Source organism: Schistocerca piceifrons, chromosome X, assembly GCF_021461385.2.
Source record: "Schistocerca piceifrons isolate TAMUIC-IGC-003096 chromosome X, iqSchPice1.1, whole genome shotgun sequence".
Taxonomy (NCBI): Eukaryota; Metazoa; Arthropoda; class Insecta; order Orthoptera; family Acrididae; genus Schistocerca; species Schistocerca piceifrons.
This window is the reverse complement of record NC_060149.1, coordinates 654308289-654328054: the sequence shown is the minus strand read 5'-3', so window position 1 is coordinate 654328054 and position 19766 is coordinate 654308289. Positions and strand designations below refer to the sequence as shown.

Here is a 19766-nt window from a genome sequence, read left to right as displayed (position 1 = left end):
CACAATAGTATCCTGGAAAAAGTAATTAAAATTGGTATTACTGTGGTCATATTTGGCTAAAACACACACTAAGGTTATAGAAATAGTCTTCCAAAACCTTACTTTAGTTGGCATTGTAGTATAATACACTCCTGGAAATGGAAAAAAGAACACATTGACACCGGTGTGTCAGACCCACCATACTTGCTCCGGACACTGCGAGAGGGCTGTACAAGCAATGATCACACGCACGGCACAGCGGACACACCAGGAACCGCGGTGTTGGCCGTCGAATGGCGCTAGCTGCGCAGCATTTGTGCACCGCCGCCGTCAGTGTCAGCCAGTTTGCCGTGGCATACGGAGCTCCATCGCAGTCTTTAACACTGGTAGCATGCCGCGACATCGTGGACGTGAACCGTATGTGCAGTTGACGGACTTTGAGCGAGGGCGTATAGTGGGCATGCGGGAGGCCGGGTGGACGTACCGCCGAATTGCTCAACACGTGGGGCGTGAGGTCTCCACAGTACATCGATGTTGTCGCCAGTGGTCGGTGGAAGGTGCACGTGCCCGTCGTCCTGGGACCGGACCGCAGCGACGCACGGATGCACGCCAAGACCGTAGGATCCTACGCAGTGCCGTAGGGGGCTGCACCGCCACTTCCCAGCAAATTAGGGACACTGTTGCTCCTGGGGTATCGGCGAGGACCATTCGCAACCGTCTCCATGAAGCTGGGCTACGGTCCCGCACACCGTTAGGCCGTCTTCCGCTCACGCCCCAACATCGTGCAGCCCGCCTCCAGTGGTGTCGCGACAGGCGTGAATGGAGGTACGAATGGAGACGTGTCGTCTTCAGCCATGAGAGTCGCTTCTGCCTTGGTGCCAATCATGGTCGTATGCGTGTTTGGCACCGTGCAGGTGAGCGCCACAATCAGGACTGCATACGACCGAGGCACACAGGGCCAACACCCGGCATCATGGTGTGGGGAGCGATCTCCTACACTGGCCGTACACCACTGGTGATCATCGAGGGGACACTGAATAGTGCATGGTACATCCAAACCGTCATCGAACCCATCGTTCTACCATTCCTAGACCGGCAAGGGAACTTGCTGTTCCAACAGGACAATGCACGTCCGCATGTATCCCGTGCCACCCAACGTGCTCTAGAAGGTGTAAGTCAACTACCCTGGCCAGCAAGATCTCCGGATCTGTCCCCCATTGAGCATGTTTGGGACTGGATGAAGCGTCGTCTCACGCGGTCTGCACGTCCAGCACGAACGCTGGTCCAACTGAGGCGCCAGGTGGAAATGGCATGGCACGCCGTTCCACAGGACTACATCCAGCATCTCTACGATCGTCTCCATGGGAGAATAGCAGCCTGCATTGCTGCGAAAGGTGGATATACACTGTACTAGTGCCGACATTGTGCATGCTCTGTTGCCTGTGTCTATGTGCCTGTGGTTCTGTCAGTGTGATCATGTGATGTATCTGACCCCAGGAATGTGTCAATAAAGTTTCCCCTTCCTGGGACAATGAATTCACGGTGTTCTTATTTCAATTTCCAGGAGTGTAGATCTCTTCAGGTTCTTAAGCACAAGTAACCTCAATTTTCAGAGATAGTTTTGCTTACTACCGAAAACTTGTTGGAGGAAACCTGATGATGGTTCGAACTGAGAGTAGCCAGTATGTCTACTAATAGAAAGAGTGTGAAGTTGCAGTGAAAACTGTTGATTTTGAAACAAATAAATCAGCCCATAATATGCTGGAAAAAAAGACAAATAAAATTCACCATTTTCTGGCTTGCAATGTCCCAAAATGAATGCAATTATATTGAGCCTCGTACTGTGATACTTGGGTAAAAAAGGATTTTTCATCATCTTTCAAACCCTACATTGAAAGCGTATTGAATAAATTGTTATGTAGCATAGCACTGTGGAAGGATGGGCAGACAAGCAAGATTCCAATAGTCTGTTTCGGTTCACATAGCTTGGCGTGGATGGGAATGAAGCAACCTGCCTATTTTGCTGATAACATGTGGCATCTTGCCTACCTGACTAACAGGCAAACATGGGCAGGTTAAAAACAGAATGTGTACACCTCTGGTTAAAACCAAGTTTAAAGATGATGATGTCCCATACTCCAAGGAGCGTAGGGGATGATGCGGGAGACCCACACCACCAACTAAACAATTGCTGCCTGGGCAGCATATTATGCAATGAGATCAGGAGACCACCAAATTCGATTCTCCCATACTGAAGTTTTCATTATTATCCTATGATATAAAGAAAGCATGGAAATTCATAAACACATAAACAGCTTTAACAGAAAAAAACTGAAATTAAATAAGTTGTGGGCCTTGGTATTAAATAAAGCAAGCAGCGCAATCTCTTTTGCCATCCAACTCCATAAAATATATTGTGGTGCCTCTGTTCCCTTTGCCAATCACCTACGTGTGGTTACATGTAAATAAAGGAAGGAAGGAAGATTGCGTTTATCAACATTGAGGTCATTAGAGACGGAGCACAAGCTTGGATTGCGTAGGATGTGGAAGGAAATCGACCCTGCCCTTTCATAGGAACCGTCCCGGCATTTGCTGGAAGCAATTTAGAGAAATCCCATGAAACGTAAATCTAGATGGCTGGATACTGGTTTTAACTGTTGTCCACCTCAATGCAACCCCAGTGTGCTAACCTCTGTGCTACCTCACTTGTTAAACAGTTTGACAGCTGATCAAGTTTACCTTGGAGAATCAACTACCCACATGTGAACATGTAGCTAAAATACTACACAGTATGTGTTTCATGTATGCAGGAAAATTTTCACGATTGAGACACTGTTGTTTGGTAGAATAAAGTGGACAGGAAATTCCCTGTTTGTTACATTACCAATGTGGCATGTTTCATGTATAAACACACCCTTTCTTACCAGTACTAATATAATCCAAATTCCACTGAACAGTCCATATCAGTGAGTACTTCATTTCATTTCCTTTCTTTTCTGTTCCTTTCTTGAATGGAACAAGGAAAAAATAACATTGTGTACATCTGTAACACCCTAATTTCTTCTACCATGTTCTTACGATTCTTACCTGAAATACTCAGTAGAGACAGCAGAATCATTTTGCAGTCAGTGCCAAGTAGTTATTCCTAAACTCAAGTAGTCTTTTTTATAAAAATGTGATGCATCACCAGCAAACTTCTGTTCAATGGAGAAGTTGTAATTCAAAAGTAATGTGACTTCCTATTTACAGGCTGATTCTTGCAATTCATACAGTACAACAGGTGTTTAAATACAAATGTTAAAATTATTAAAATATAAAACTGAACAAAAAGTCCAATAGTCCGCTGTAGCTGTGTTTATTTAAGTCGATTAGAGACCCACAGCTTTTAAGTTGCATCTTCTGGTGTATATAAATGCTATGTCATATGGTGTAGGGAGTTACAGAATGCTGCAGAATGCAGTTGACGTGACTGCCCCAGTTTTAAAATTTTCTGTCGTGCATAGAAGAGGAGCATAAAGACTTTCAAAAAGAGTTGTCTTTCTGTTAACATTTCACAGCATTTGTGGCATATCTGCCATTGATTAAATGAATGATATTGTTTCTCTAGCCTTTCAAACAATGATCTTTTTCAGTTGTTTTTGTTTCCTGAATCTGTTTTAAATTAGTTCATGTTTAACATTTTCTGTAACAAACCTGATAAGATCGAAGATGGATCAAGTATAAACTGACCTTGTTTCTCATGTGAGCACAGTAGTCTGTGCAGGAAATTAGGACTTCAAAGTCCATTGGGAAGGGAGGCGGGTGTTGGAAGGGGGGAGAGGAAGTTACCACAGTTTCAATATTTGTGCAGTTATTCAGCTAGCAGCTTCTACAATGAAAGAGACTAACTGCATGATTTCATAGCATACAATTAAAATATTCTCATGAGCAGTGAGTCTAGCTAAATCATATTTAGTAGAGTGAGACAGTAGATGCAGCCTGGAACCAAATTTCAATGTAAAGGTTTTTGTGAAATATTAGATCATGTGCAAAACTTGAGCCACCATTGCCATTCCAGAACCCTTATCACTCCAGACACTGTTGAGATGGTTCATAGCTTAACTGAAAGCAGTTATTGTTGATAGTAGTTGAACTTCAATTGAGAGTTGCACAGTAGTGTAAAGCAGGTACAATAGTTGGGCATGGCCGAATGGTACAATTTTCAGTATTTTTTCCTGTGTAAGAGTGAGGAAACTTCTCATCTACTAGAAAAAAGTGCCTTGAAAATGGCAGGAACTAACTGTCACAGTAAGACTTCTTGTTTTGTAATATTATCTTCTCATAAATAAAGACTGATTAATATTTATGCTCACTTGTATTTCCTAATTTCCTGATATGAAGTTTGGTAGGTATTGATTCATGATGAAACTTGTAATTCGTAGAAGTTCAACACTCCAGATACTTTAAAGTGCAGTATGTACTATTATAGCTAATTTGTAACTCATGAAGTTTGAGGTTGAGTCTCTCACCTTTTTCTGTGTTTGATCTGAATCAGCATTTACCTTTATATAGTGCAAGCCATTATTCATTTTACTGCAGTAGGTACTCATCAGTTACATCATTTGCTCCCGTCCCTGTTTGACTAACAAGTGGAGTAAGGTAAAATTATGTTCTGGATGACTGAAGCTAAAATTCTCTCAATTACATACATCCACTGTAAAGATAATTTGCATTTCAAGGCAGCCATCACATCTTTTAAGTTTTTAAAATCTTGGAACTCAAAACGTGGTTTCTCGATCATGCTTTGATATCTGAAGAAGGTACTTTGTGATAAATCTCAGTGGTCGAGGCACCAGAGTGTCATTTGGACGAGGGGGATTCAAATCACTTGTGTGGCCATTCAGATTTAGGTAACCATTTCAGGCAAATGACACTTTGCTCCATCAACAAGACCATGATCAGTTCTCTTCAATGTCCTAGTCAATTCAGAGATTGTGTTCTCTCTCTAATGAACTCGTCACTCATGGGGCATAAAGCCCTTATCGTCCTTTCCTTCCTATTGGAGTAAATGGCAAGTGAAATAACTTTAGTTAATTTCCCAAACAAACTAAGGAAATTTCACAGGTTGTACTGGATGTTGTTTCTTGGAGTTTCCATCATTTGTATTAGCTAGTAAAATCTGAATGACCACAAAATAGAGAGGGGTACTATCATCTAGTACTGTAGCTTTTGGTGAAGTATTGTCCATACTTGTGAAATATGACAAAATAAATAATGAAAGAAAATATGGTCCATAGTTGACTGTAATGTAAATGATCTTTATTGGAATAATGTGATTAGCTAGTTTTGACAACTTGTCATTTTCTAGAACAAGTTTGGTATAATGTGTTATATATTGTAAGTATCACATTATTTTATTTACACAAATAAAATAGATATCACATTCTATCATTAAATTGAGAATGGATCCACATTACAACCTCAAATGTTATATTGTTAACTTTGCTCTAAGTACTAAGCACAGTTGCCAGTATGATGTGAGGCTGTAACATTTGTGATACAGATCCATTCCCAGAGTAAAAAAGGAGTATGATGTCTACTTTGTACCTGTAAATAAAAATTTGCTGAAGCTAATTGCACGATTTAAATAAAGATCTTTTACACTACAGTCGACTACAGACCATGTTTTCTTTCATTAAATATTTACAGGCTGTGGATCCACACAGAAACAAAATTTTAACGAAATATGACAGTTTGAGCCAAGAATAATTTACTCCAAGCAAGTCATACCCAATGTAATAGCCAAATGACCAAGCCCAATGTTGTGTTAGATGGACATATCTAGTGTAATTTATGCATTTATCCTCCTGTCAGTGCACAATTAGCTTCTATGATTCATTCTTCTCTGACTGGGTGCACTTTATCCTTACACTTTGTGATAACCTTACACATGCGAATTCTGGAACCATTTTTCCAGCTCTGCAGAATCTTTAGAAAATTGATTTTGATAGTAATATGAGATTTTGAAGCACAGCATTTGGATAATATGGAAATATGGAGACCGTTAACAAATTAAATAAAATTAAGTGGCAGTATAAAAGTTAAATTTTAGAATACTATTGTATCAAGTGAATGTGAGGATGCATAATATATTAACTGTTTTAAGTTTGTACAATTACAGGGATGTCTGGCTTATGGACAGTTTCTGCAGAGAATTCGCAACTCTCCACAACTTCTAGCAGGATGTCTTGTGGTTGGCGACAAATTGCTTCCTCCAGATACCATGGCTGGTGTTGTCCACTCTGTGGCAACTGGTCTTTTGGGTAGCTGCATATTACCTGAAGATACTCACCTAGCTTTGACACTTCTTCGTCATCTAACAGAGCTGCAGCTGGTACCTTCAGACAATCCTCGAAGGTAATTATTATCTGCCTGTTGGTCTGTGAAATTATCAGAATACGTGAAATTCATGAACTGTGTTTATTTGATGAAAGTGTCATTTAAAAGTAATTTTTCCCAAAAGAAGAAAATATTGTCACAACATGCAAAAATTGGAGATGGCATAGACGCATCTCGATTGCTAATAGGAACTCAAGCCTCCACTATATAGTGCCATCAACCTAGTGCTGAGTTACAGACAATGTACCAGTCTTCTGTCAGGCCATTCCTCCACAGTGCTCATGGTAATACATTTAAATTATTCATAAATGACACAACTTCCTTGTCACCACAAAACCAGGTAGTGTGATTGATTGTTCTTCAATAATTTCATATTTTTTTGACCAATTTATCTACAATTCTACTTTGAGTCTTCCATCAGGTCAGACTTCTTTTAAAATTAGATCTTGTGCCTGAAGATAATGTGCACTACTTCCTACCAGTCAGCTGCAAGGAAGTTTGTATATGTCCGAGTTCAAAGGAACATCTGCATTGGCGTTAGCTTTCTTAAATATATTTATAAAAGCTGGATTTCTGTGGATCAATGGGCTTTCTATGGGTCAGTGGTGGGATAATATGGCAAGGATGGACAGCCAATTAACTCATATGATGTTGTTGATGATGATGATGATGATGATGATGATGATGATGTCCCATACTCCGAGGAGCGTAGGGAACGATGCGGGAGACCCACACCGCCGACTAGGCAAGGTCGTAGCGGAGGTGGTTTGCGATTGCCTTCCTCCAACTGTAATGGGGAGGGATGATGATTATGATGATGATGATGATGATGATGATGATGATGAAGACAACACAACAACACCCAGTCATCTCGACGCAGGGAAAATCCCTGACCCCGCTGGGAATCGAACTTGGGACCCTGTGCGCGGAAAGCGAGAACGCTACCGCAAGACCACGAGCTGCTCGTATAGAACACAATAATACCTAATTCATAAGACAGTGTGTAGCTGTGCATAAACCTTATTTGTGTGGCCACTGCTTTGCCAAAAGGAACACGGCACTACAGCTGGAAACAGGAGATCCAGCATTACAGCTCACAACATTGAAATATCACCATCTCAGTTTGTTACTGCCTCTCTCTTGACTAGATTATTTTTGAACTTCACCTTTTCAACCAACTTATAATGAAATTTTTGAGAATGTTAGTTAAGTGCAGAGTAACAATGCAGTTGTTTTACATTGTATTTTCATATATCAAGGCTGTGGCTATGGAGGGTAACAGCAAGTCCATCTCCATGTTGGAAATCTCTATATTCAATATGTGGTAAATCCACAGCATACAGTTCAAAAATAAGAGATATCACCATGAATTACTGCTCTAAGCTAGTCTTCAGTGTTCTATAGCCCTTTTAGTTTCCAATGGGCACTCTTGAGTCTGCAGTTGGTGAACACGTTGTTAAAAAGTTTGTCTAGTTCACTGTACATGATAATCTGCAGTGATTTTCAGAGCAAGATTTCTCACTACACTGTTTGATAGGCAGCTGACAACTGTACAAAACTCTATCTCTGTTGGTCCATCATGGCCAAGGGGCATCAGCTGGTAAGTAATTTTCAATGTCAATAAACCTCACCAACAGCCATATACATCAAGATATTTTATTTTATTCTGAAAGTAACCAGTTTTGACATTTCATGTGGCCATCTTCAGGCCCTATACTCTTCTATCCAAATAAAAGTACTTGTCATATAGTGCCATAAATCTCTGGATATGGTGAATTCCAATTGTTCTACAGTTGCTTCATACTAAGACGTGACAGTTGTTGTCATGTTTTAGTATGAAGGAATTGTATAAAAAAACTGTTGGTGAAGTTTATTGACATTGGGGAAAAAAAGAAAGAAACTCTACAAAACTGAGGCCTAAAAGCAGGATTTCTCAGTACACATTTTGATTGGCAGCTGATGACTTTACAAAACGGTGCCAGTGTTTTAAGTTTTTTGTGGTATCTACTCTTATTATGGGTCACTTGTGTTAATACTTGGTTACAGCAAACTTGTTTGTAAATGAAGCTAGCTTGTTCCTCAAGGACAGTTCTCTTGATTGTATCCCAGAAGACAGGAACCTACATCCTCTTTAACAACTATTAAGTGCAGCAACAAAACAAAACAAAACAAAACTTCCAACACCAGCTAGTTGACATTTAGAATTAAAAATCTTTATTAAACTTTGAATTTCATTAAGGCAACACAATGACAGATATTGCCACACAATTACAAAAGTGCTGAGTGCACCACACCATGCTACTGTTCAGTCTTAAAGTTCTCGAAGCAACTGTTGAAATAAATTTTGACAAATCCAGTGCTGCTCATCTTCACGGGGCTAGTTGTTGAGATATTTGCAAGTCCACATTGATAACTGCTCAGAGTTCAAGTTTTCAGAACTCTTGCACAAAATTTTCCAAGTCCTTGAAACAGTTGCTGAAAAATTTCAAACCTCTAAATTCACACTCATTAGGCCACTCATTTGACCATATGTCATCCTCAGTCCAGCTCTCGAAGTGAACTATCTTGAGCCAGTATGGCCACTGCCCTTTTGGAGAAGTGATCTGTCCTTGTGAATTTCTCATGTTTACTATAATTTCCCATCTTAATCACTATTTATATTTTTATTTAAAAAAAATCGTTACTGATTTTGGTGACAGCTATCATCAGAATATCTCAGGTAAACAGAACAAATGAGAAGTAGTATACAATAATAAATTGTATAGAAAAAAGTGAAGACATACCACATTTAAAATCTTGATACACAGTAGCTCATCAGTTCACATGTGCACTTGGACTATGACTAGTGTTGCTTAGTGAAGCAGCCTCTTAAATAAGTGTCTGTGGCCATTAGTTGGCATTAAGTGCAATTGGACATCCAGTTGCACTCTTTACCAACTAAAATTCTAATTATCATCAAGAATTTGAGCGTACAGTCACTTCTAAACATATCTATAAAATAATGAATTGTATTGGAACTAATTTAGATTTACATTTAACTTATTGCTACGACACATAGTGCATACGAATTCAGACCAGAATTTCACCAGCCTTCCTATGGTGTTCTTAGATTGTAATGGGATCCTTAGTTTTCTCGTTGTTTACATGTTAATGAGTGAGATAGTTAATTTACCCATATTTGCTATTAATTATTAATAAACATGATGAAATGTAACTGACTTCTGATAGCTACTATAGCCTACTGACTCATACTTCTGCTACGTTTAGTGATTTGAGATTTATTTTATGTTAAAATACAGTTTTAGTTATCAGAATGAACATTCGGGATCATAACAAACCAAAATGTATTTCATTAATAAAAATTGTGTACCTGTGTTTTGATAGAGCTGTTCGGGTGCAAGATAGAGCTGTTAGAGTGCTATTTGTGGACTGTTAATTATTTAAAATAGTGTAGGGCCTTAGGAAGTTATCAGTTTCTTAAGTCAGTTGGTATTTCCAAATCTTACGTCTTCAATATCTTAGGTACTATTCTGCCTACCAAGTGTGTGTTTAGATGCACTTACGTGTCTCATTTTTATCTTTCATTTGGCATTTTGGCCTAACTTCTAACTACAGTAGTTTAGATTGTATGTATTTTGTGGGCGTGAAATGAATTTTCGATCTCAGAGTCTGCACTGTGGCAGCACCGTACACAACCAGCAATCTGCAGTTGCCAAGCACATGAGGTTTTTTCCATCGTACCATAACAGTCCAGGGTACCTACACCCTTGTATAAGCCAATTTAGTTTTTGGCTTCTTGTTTCCTCAAGTTGCAGTGTGTGCAAATGTCGTGTGCTAGGGGTAGCAGACAGCTCCAGTTGCTACATCCTCCCAAGTGATGCTTGCACAGCAATGATTTTTAAGAAATTAGTATTCATGATTCAGATATGAACCCTGTTGCAAATATTTATCATCATTGGGGATAAAGTGTGTGACTTTATGTAATCTTTGTACTCTAAGGTACTTCAAGACATTAAATGAATGTTAGCATCTATTAGACTTCTGTCATGAATTGCTTGTCATGTTCTTACCGCAAACAAATTTACTACTTTTGAATCAGTAGTGGACGGATAGTTGGATCACAAACACATTTTGAACTGTATCAAGAGTCACATAATTTAGAAAGATGTACTGAATCACCATTGTGAAAAAATACAAAAAAATGCCTACAGCGTCCCGCACAGGCTGATGTTTTTCTTGGCAGTTCCAAATTTATCCTCTCTCTCTCTCTCTCTCTCTCTCTCTCTCTCTCTCTCTCTCTCTCTCTCTCTCTCTCTCTCTATGAAAGAAAGAACTTTTGTGTCTTTGCATATATTGCATTATTTGTCCTGCCTTGTTTGCTTATGAGGTGGTTCACAATTTTCGTGTGTGTGTGTGTGTGTGTGTGTGTGTGTGTGTGTGTGTGTGATGTAAAACATATCTCTTGATTTTCATTTCAACCATTACCATCTGATCACATCTTAATAAAATAGTGATTCATTTAACTGCTTCCTTGTGCCCTCTCAGAAGGGAAGCAAACCTCAAAAAGTTTTGCACAGTCCTCTCTAATCTTTTTATTTTTTGCAGGAGGAGAATGAAATTTTTTGTGAACATACTTGGAACATTTAGCTATACATTGAGCCTACTCAGTGTAGCCTCCATAAGCTGTGATGCATCTGGCCCAATGTACTATCCATGATGTAAATGCACTTTCGTAAAATTCTGGGGATTGACTTTTATACCATCACTTGACACGGAAAGTATGGTCTTTCATCCTATGAAATTTTTTACTGCGCAGGTGAACCTTCAGACGACCAAAGAGGTAAAAATCAGATGGAGGATGAGGAACAATTTTCCAACCCATTTTCCTGATTTTCTCCTGTGTCATAAGGGCTGTATGGGGTTTGGTGTTATCATGGTGTAGCCTGATGAGCTGACCCTGATGCTGTGGTCTGTGGGTCTTGATTGCACATCACAGCTTGTCCAATGACAAACAGTAATGGTCCTGGTTCATTGTGGAGCCAGGTTCCAAAAAGTCACTGAAAATGACACCACACTGATCCCAGAAGGAGGAGGCCATCACCTTTTGGCCTGCTGTTTGTGAAAGTTTTGATTTCTTCTCCCGAGGGGAACCCGGATGACCCCACTCCATGGATTGGGTTTTGCTCTCAGGTTCAGACAAAAACAACCATGTTTCCTCCTGGGTAATGACGCCGTCAAAACACTGTTTCCACTCTTTAGGAAAGGTCTTCATTAGGCCCTCGCACACATTCTTCCTCATCGTTTTGGTTTCTCTTGTCAATAATCTAGGCACCCAACCTACACAGATTTTTCTGTATTCTAGTGACTGTACCAGTGGTACCACACTACCCCATGACAAACGAGTCATTTCAGCAAAGCTGTCATGTCGTCACACATCTGTCATTTTGGATGATTTGATCAATGGTCTCCTTATTCACATCACTCACTGCCGTCGATGGTCTACCGCATCGTGGATTGTCCAGCAGAGAGAAATCACCTTCTTTAAACCTCTGCAATCATCGCTGGATACTGCTGCGATTCACTGTGTCCTCCCCATAAACAGGGAGCAACTTCCTGTATCGATGTGTCAGAGTCATCGCCGGTCTTGAAGAGGAACTCCATCATCTGCCGTTGTCGCAGCCTGACATCTACTTCACGGTCCATTATGGCTCACATGTAGAGAAAAGAAAATACTTTTATAAACCAATTTATAGCTAAATGTTCCGAGTAGGTTCACAAAAAATTTCGTTCTCCTCCCGCAAAAAATAAAAAAAATTAGAGACGACTGTCCAAAGTTTTTGAACACCCTTTGTACTATCAGATGTGCATGTTTTGTGACTGTAGTTAACTTTTCCTGGAAATTGTGGATAATACTAAGCAATGTAAACACAGAATTCAGCTGAGAGATGAATTTATGTTAAAACATGGTAACTTGTTAGATTTTATGTTGTTACTTCAAATATATATAATTGTATTTTCAAATGTATATGTATCATAATTTCAGGCTTCTAAGACAGAAATCATCCTCATTTGCGCGCCTTTATGGAGAATTTCATGAAGGTCTCTTCTCGGCAAAGTTATTTTTAACAGCTGCACTACATCAACCAATAATGCAGCTGCTGATGGAGGATGGAATGTATTTGGATATAGATCCTGATAAAGCAACAATAAGGTGTGATAAGATATCATCTAGTAAACTGTGGCTCTGTTGGTAACATTTGCTAAGTATTTGTGTTGTTGAAAGTATTAGTTTTATGAACATTTATTTTTTTATGTTTAAGATTTCCTCCAGAGGAAAGGCTAAAGAAATTTGGTGTTGAAGGGACAACTGAGTACAATACCAGACTTAGTGAGTACCGTAACTGGACAAATAAACGACTATTTGCTGCCACAAATAGATTTGTGAAGAGTATATCAAAAAATATGCATTGTTTTCCCTTTGGAATTTTGTGGCTAGTTCGCCAAATTGCGGCATTACTTTCAAAATCTGGGAATATTGAACCAAAGGAGGTAAGCATCATTTAGACTTTCGTATTTTGTGGTTTATATTGTTGAATTTACGTGTTGTTGTTGTGGTCCTCAGTCCTAAGACTGGTTTGATGCAGCTCTCCATGCTACTCTATCCTGTGCAAGCTTCTTCATCTCCCAGTACTTAACTGCAACCTACATTCTTCTGTATCTGCTTAGTGTATTCATCTCTTGGTCTCCCTCTACGATTTTTACCCTCCACGCTGCCCTCCAATGCTAAATTTGTGATCCCTTGATGCCTCAGAACATGTCCTACCAACCAGTCCCTTCTTCTTGTCAAGTTGTGCCACAAACTCCTCATCTCCCCAATTCTATTCAATACCTCCTCATTAGTTATGTGGTCTACCCATCCTTCAGCATTCTTCTGTAGCACCACATTTCGAAAGCTTCTATTCTCTTCTTGTCCAAACTATTTATCATCCATGTTTCACTTCCATACATGGCTACACTCCATACAAATACTTTCAGAAACGACTTCCTGACACTTAAATCTATACTCGATGTCAACAAATTTCTCTTCTTCAAAAAACGCTTTCCTTGCCATTGCCAGTCTACATTTTATATCCTCTCTACTTCGACCATCATCTGATATTTTGCTCCCCAAATAGCAAAACTCCTTTACTACTTTAAGTATCTCATTTCCTAATCTAATTCCCACAGCATCACCCGACTTAATTTGACTACATTCCACTATCCTCGTTTTGCTTTTGTTGATGTTCGTCTTATATCCTCCTTTCAAGACACTGTCCATTCCGTTCAACTGCTCTTCCAAGTCCTTTGCTGTCTCTGACATAATTACTATGTCATCGGTGAACCTTAAAGTTTTTATTTCTTCTCCATGGATTTTAATACCTACTCCAAATTTTTCTTTTGTTTCCTTTACTGCTTGCTCAATGTACAGATTGGATAACATCAGGGATAGGCTACAACTCTGTCTCACTCCCTTCCCAACCACTGCTTCCTTTTCGTGTCCCTCAACTCTTATAACTGCCATCTGGTTTCTGTACAAATTGTAAATAGCCTTTCACTCCCTGTATTTTACCCCTGCCACCTTTAGAATTTGAAAGAGAGTATTCCAGTCAACATTGTCAAAAGCTTCCTCTAAGTCTACAAATGCTAAAAACGTAGGTTTGCCTTTCCTTAATCTTTCTTCTAAAATAAGTAGTTAGGTCAGTATTGCCTCACGTGTTCCAACATTTCTACGGAATCCAAACTGATCTTCCCCGAGGTCGGCTTCTACCAGTTTTTCCATTCGTCTGTAAAGAATTCACGTTAGTATTTTGCAGCTGTGATTTATTAAACTGATAGTTCGGTAATTTTCACACCTGTCAACACCTGCTTTCTTTGGGATTGGAATTATTATATTCTTCTTGAAGTCTGAGGGTATTTCGCCTGTCTCGTACATCTTGCTCACCAGATGGTAGAGTTTTGTCAGGACTGGCTCTCCCAAGGCCGTCAGTAGTTCTAATGGAATCTTGTCTACTCCCGGGGCCTTGTTTCAGCTCAGGTCTTTCAGTGCTCTGTCACTCTCTTCGTGCAGTATCGTATCTCCCATTTCATCTTCATCTACATCCTCTTCCATTTCCATAATATTGTTCTCAAGTACATCGCCCTTGTATAGACCCTCTATATACTCCTTCCACCTTTTTGCTTTCCCTTTTTTGCTTAGAATTGGGTTTCCATCTGAGCTCTTGATATTCATACAAGTGGTTCTCTTTTCTCCAAAGGTCTCTTTAATTTTCCTGTAGGCGGTATCTATCTTACCCCTAGTGAGATAAGCCTCTACATCCTTACATTTGTCCTCTAGCCATCCCTGCTTAGCCATTTTGCACTTCCTGTCGATCTCATTTTTGAGACGTTTATATTCCTTTTTGCATGCTTCATTTACTGCATTTTTATATTTCCTCCTTTCATTAATTCAATTCAATATTTCTTCTGTTACCCAAGGATTTCTATTAGCCCTCGTCTTTTTACCTACTTGATCGTCTGCTGCCTTCACTACTTCATCCCTCAGAGCTACCCATTCTTCTTCTACTGTATTTCTTTCCCCCATTCCTGTCAATTGTTCCCTTATGCTCTCCCTGAAACTCTCTACAACCTCTGGTTCTTTCAGTTTATCCAGGTCCCATCTCCTTAAATTCCCACCTTTTTGCAGTTTCTTCAGTTTCAATGTGCATTTCATAACCAATAGATTGTGGTTAGAATCCACATCTGCCCCTGGAAATGTCTTACAATTTAAAACCTGGTTCCTAAATCTCTGTCTTACCATTATATAATCTATTTGATACCTTCTAGTATCTCCAGGATTCTTCCATGTATACAACCTTCTTTTATGATTCTTGAACCAAGTGCTATGATTAAGTTATGCTCTGTGCAAAATTCTACCAGGTGGCTTCCTCTTTCATTTCTTATCCCCAATCCATATTCACCTACTATGTTTTCTTCTCTCCCTTTTCCTACTTTCAAATTCCAGTCACCCATGACTATTAAATTTTCATCTCCCTTCACTACCTGAATAATTTCTGTTATCTCATCATACATTTAATCAATTTCTTCATCATCTGCTGAGCTAGTTGGCATATAAACTTGTTCTATTGTAGTAGGCATGGGCTTCGTGTCTGTCTTGGCAACAATAATGCGTTCACTATGCTGTTTGTAGTAGCTTACCCACACTCCTATTTTTTTATTCATTATTAAACCTACTTCTGCATTACCCCTATTTGATTTTGTATTTATAACCCTGTATTCACCTGACCAAAAGTATTGTTCCTCCTGCCACCGAACTTCACTAATTCCCACTATATCTAAGTTTAACCTATCATTTCTCTTTTTAAACCTACCTGCCCCATTAAGGGATCTGACGTTCCATGCTCTGATCCGTAGAACGCCAGTTTTCTTTCTCCTGATAACGACATCCTCTTTAGTAGTCGCTGCCCAGAGATCCGAATGGGGGACTATTTTAGGTCAGGAATATTTTACTCAAGAGGATGCCATCATTTAACCATACAGTAAAGCTGCATGCCCTTGGGAAAAATTACATACTAATTTTTAACTATTCTTTAATGAGATACTGTGTCAATTTTATTATAAGAATTCATAACTGAAGGATAATTCTCTGTATTTTCAGGGGTAAGTGTATTTCACTGATGTATTTGACACTGCTTGCTTGAATCTTTTAGTGAATAGTAAGATCTAATAGTTGAATGGGATGAGAGGTGGGGTAGGGGGGTCAGGGGTACGCAGACAAAGGAATTAACTTTTGATAATTTTCGCAGAAGCAACATAAATTTGCAGTAATTGTTTGGAGTCATGAAGAAATATTTGGTGTATAAACGAGAAAGAAATGAGTTACATTAGGGTTTAGAGGCACTTCAGAGCATGTTTTATGATCATTATAGTAAAAAAAAAATCCAATAAAGTAAAGATGAATGTGAATTTTATAAGTCTGTTTTTGTTTTGGGTCCAGTCACTGTAGTGTTAAAGGAAAGCATCAATAATCATGTGATTATTATGGGTTGATTTTATTTTGGAACACTGAGATACTGTTGTGTTGTGAAGACTCTATTAAGGTACTTTTGTTTTTCATAGCAAGGGATCAAAATGAAACTCTTAGTATAGGTTTCCACTGGTAATGGCATATTGTGAAATGCACAATTGTGAAAACTGCAGCAGCTTGAAGGAATGCTGTGAATAGAATGTAACATACATGTATAGTAAAGCTGAATAGAACTCAACATTTCCAGAAGTGCAATGACATAGATGTTACAGAATCTTTTGAACTGTCTTACCAACCATATAAATTGAGCAGTGGTTGTGGCACCAAACGATTAGTTCGTTGTGGTCGACAAGCCTTCAACTATCCACTACACTGCTAAGAGACACTGCGTTATTGACATTGATGGCACGATACAAACAGAAAGGCACAATTCATCAGTGTCATTGTATGACAGTTTTTCTGAGAACTATGTGGCATTTCATATGGGACATAATGTCTTGACTATTGTGTGTGTGGGTTGTGGTAGTGAAGAGAACTAAACAAGTGAAAGATGTAATAGTGGATCTCGGGTGTTGACAGAAGTCTAGCACATATAGCACTGAAAAAATGTGCAACCTTTTTGGGAGGTGTATGGCTGTTGATATTACTCCATTTGGTGTCGTCTGTAGGGAAAAAACACTGCATATCGCTTTTTTTGCACTGAAATTCTTAAATATGATAAAGCTGGTCCAAAATACACTACTGTTTGTGGAAATTGCAACACCAAGAAGGAAATGCATGAATTCAATTTATTTAATACCACAGATTAGGTATATGAGAAGTAACAAATGATTACCTTTTCAAATCTCTGAATTTCCTTTGAGCCCTATTATTCAGTATGTCGTGTGGCCATCATACACTGCAATTAGAGCTGCTATACACTGTGGCATTGAATCAACGACGTTCTGAATACGATCCTCAGGGATTTCCGTCCACGCAGTTTGTATCCAAACCCACAAACCTGTGACATCAGTTACTGGAGGACCGTGACGCACCAGATGCCGACCAACCTTATACCTGACATATTTGATGAGCGACATGTCTGGCGAATGTGCAGGCCAGGGAAGCAATGGTACCCATCACTCTTCAAAGAAGAACTGTACATTCGCCGCAATATGTAGTTGGACATTGTCCTGCTGAAATGTGACCTGTGGAGATGCCTAAAGCAGGGAGAGTATGTCAGGCTCCACAACCTCCGTTAGGTACCGGTTGCTGTTCAAAGTGCCTGCAATACATATGAGGCGAGATCAGTTGTTGTAACCAATGGCACCCCAAACCATCACACCTGGTGTTTGTCCGCTATGCCGCTCCACAATGCAGCCCTACAGGTTGCGCTTAACACGGTACCGCTGGACACATATGTGGCCATCACTGTAGGACACATTGAATTGGGACTTATCTGAAAAGATTATATGTTGCCACTCAGCGCCCCAGTGACAGTGTTCACGTGCCCATTGCAGTCGGAGGAGCTTGTGGTTTCTGGACAATGGAATCCAACATAACGGCAGTCCAATCTGCAGCAGACGGTGACAGACCGTTGACGCAGACAAGTTAACACCTTTTGCAGTGCTCCAGCGATGAGCCAACACTGTGGATGATGCTGTACTGTCCGTAATGGCCATGCGGACAAGGTGATGGTCATCCCGTGCTGTGGTCATGTTCCATGGGCCAGTTCCCGCTCGTCACTGTGTATGACCTTCCTCTGTCCACTGCTTCCACACATGCATCACTGTCGTAGCAGCGTGCCCTGTGTGAGCCAAAATGTCATGGTATGACAATCTCATTTCCTGGAGATCGATCATTCTGTCCCGTTCCAACTCGCTCACATGCCAATATGGCTCCCTTTGATGTCGACGAGGCATACAGGTACTCACTGTATTGTTTCCACCTTGTGTGACAGCTCTGCACCGACTACACTAGGTGCAACACCGACCCTGTTGGACTGATACAAGGGGCCTCTGCTCGGCCTATGTGTACCCCATCTTGCTGTAAAACGTATCACGTATTGCTTGCACACCTGTCGCCACTTCCATCAAATGTGATGCTATTGGGGTAATTCCTTCTCGGTGTTGCCCTTTTCACAAACAGCAGTGTATGATACATATGTGAAATTGTTATGTACACTGAAGATAGAAGGTTGAGGTCTCATAAATGAGATAGAGAATGCACAAAGTGATACGTACGTATAACTGGTATTTTTCTGTGGTAGATATTTCCAGGATATTTGCGGAAAGAAATGTACGTCAGAGTGAACTACAAAAATTCCTTTATTTGTTTTTCCTATTGTTAATACTGTAAAGTCAACCAGCATTGGGTATATCTTAATATATTGCCACTGACTCAAAAATAAGAGGTACACAAAAAAGAATCACTGATACCTTGAACATCAACAGGACCGTTAAACACAAAGCAAATTTTTCATTTCATATTTTCCACCCCAGCAGTAACATGAGGAATTGGCAATTTCTCTATCACAACACACTTATTAATGTGGGAAATGTCATTTTCATTAAATCTGAAAACAATTTTATCCTTGTCCACAGAGTCTGTAAACACACAACTTCTAGGTCATTTTACAGTATTTTTGTATGGTGCACACACATCTGTAGCTGTGTGCATTCCTCATTCCACCTCAAAATTTAGCCGAGATGCAAAGTCCACCACCTACATGTGCTAGATCACTTATTACAGTAGGATTTGGTGTGGACTGTTCAAAGGGATCAATGTCATCCGTGCAGTCATCACTCTTCAAAGATGTGTCAGAATTGGAATCAGTCTCCCCAGTTTCCTTTCTTTTCTGTGTACTTTCCACAGCTTTGGTCACAGTTATAGCTTTCTGTCTCTTCTGCTTTTGGCGTACTCTTGGTTGGAGGCCTTTCTTTTTCAGCAAAGAGTTTACTGTATTCTACTGAGATTATTTTCTGTGTGAATGTGACTATTTGATGACGCTTGATCATATGTTTGTCAGTTTTTTGATTCTCAGAATAAGTAAATTCTCAAAACTTGCAGAAGAGCCACTGTTGCAAACGGAGGCTACACTTCTTCTAGAATCATCAGCTTCAAATTCTCCTCCATCACAGCAAGGCAACATGGCACCATCTTCAAAATTTTTGTGCTCCAGCTCAGTGACATTTGTGAGTTTTTTCCATCTGGTTTTGTTTTGTGTATAATAGGTATGAACTTTTGCACCATCAAATTGGTTAACAGGATACTGTGACCTATCGTAGGGGGTAGATTCCTGTGCTCTTGAAGCCTGAAGTTATGTTTTTAGGCTCCAAAGCATCTGGCCACACTTTGCTGACAAATC

At 39.8% G+C, this 19766-nt stretch overlaps 1 protein-coding gene across 4 annotated transcripts in view; it reads left to right on the top strand.

Annotated features, from left to right (window-relative positions):
• Positions 1 to 19766, top strand: part of LOC124721188 (GTPase-activating protein and VPS9 domain-containing protein 1) — a 362758-nt gene that overhangs the window by 66439 nt on the left and 276553 nt on the right. For all 4 annotated transcript variants that reach the window (XM_047246031.1, XM_047246029.1, XM_047246032.1 and 1 more), the window contains 3 exons: positions 6140 to 6375; positions 12401 to 12568; positions 12678 to 12906. In XM_047246031.1, coding sequence (XP_047101987.1) covers positions 6140 to 6375; positions 12401 to 12568; positions 12678 to 12906 — 633 coding nt within the window. The remainder of the gene's footprint in view (positions 1 to 6139; positions 6376 to 12400; positions 12569 to 12677; positions 12907 to 19766) is intronic.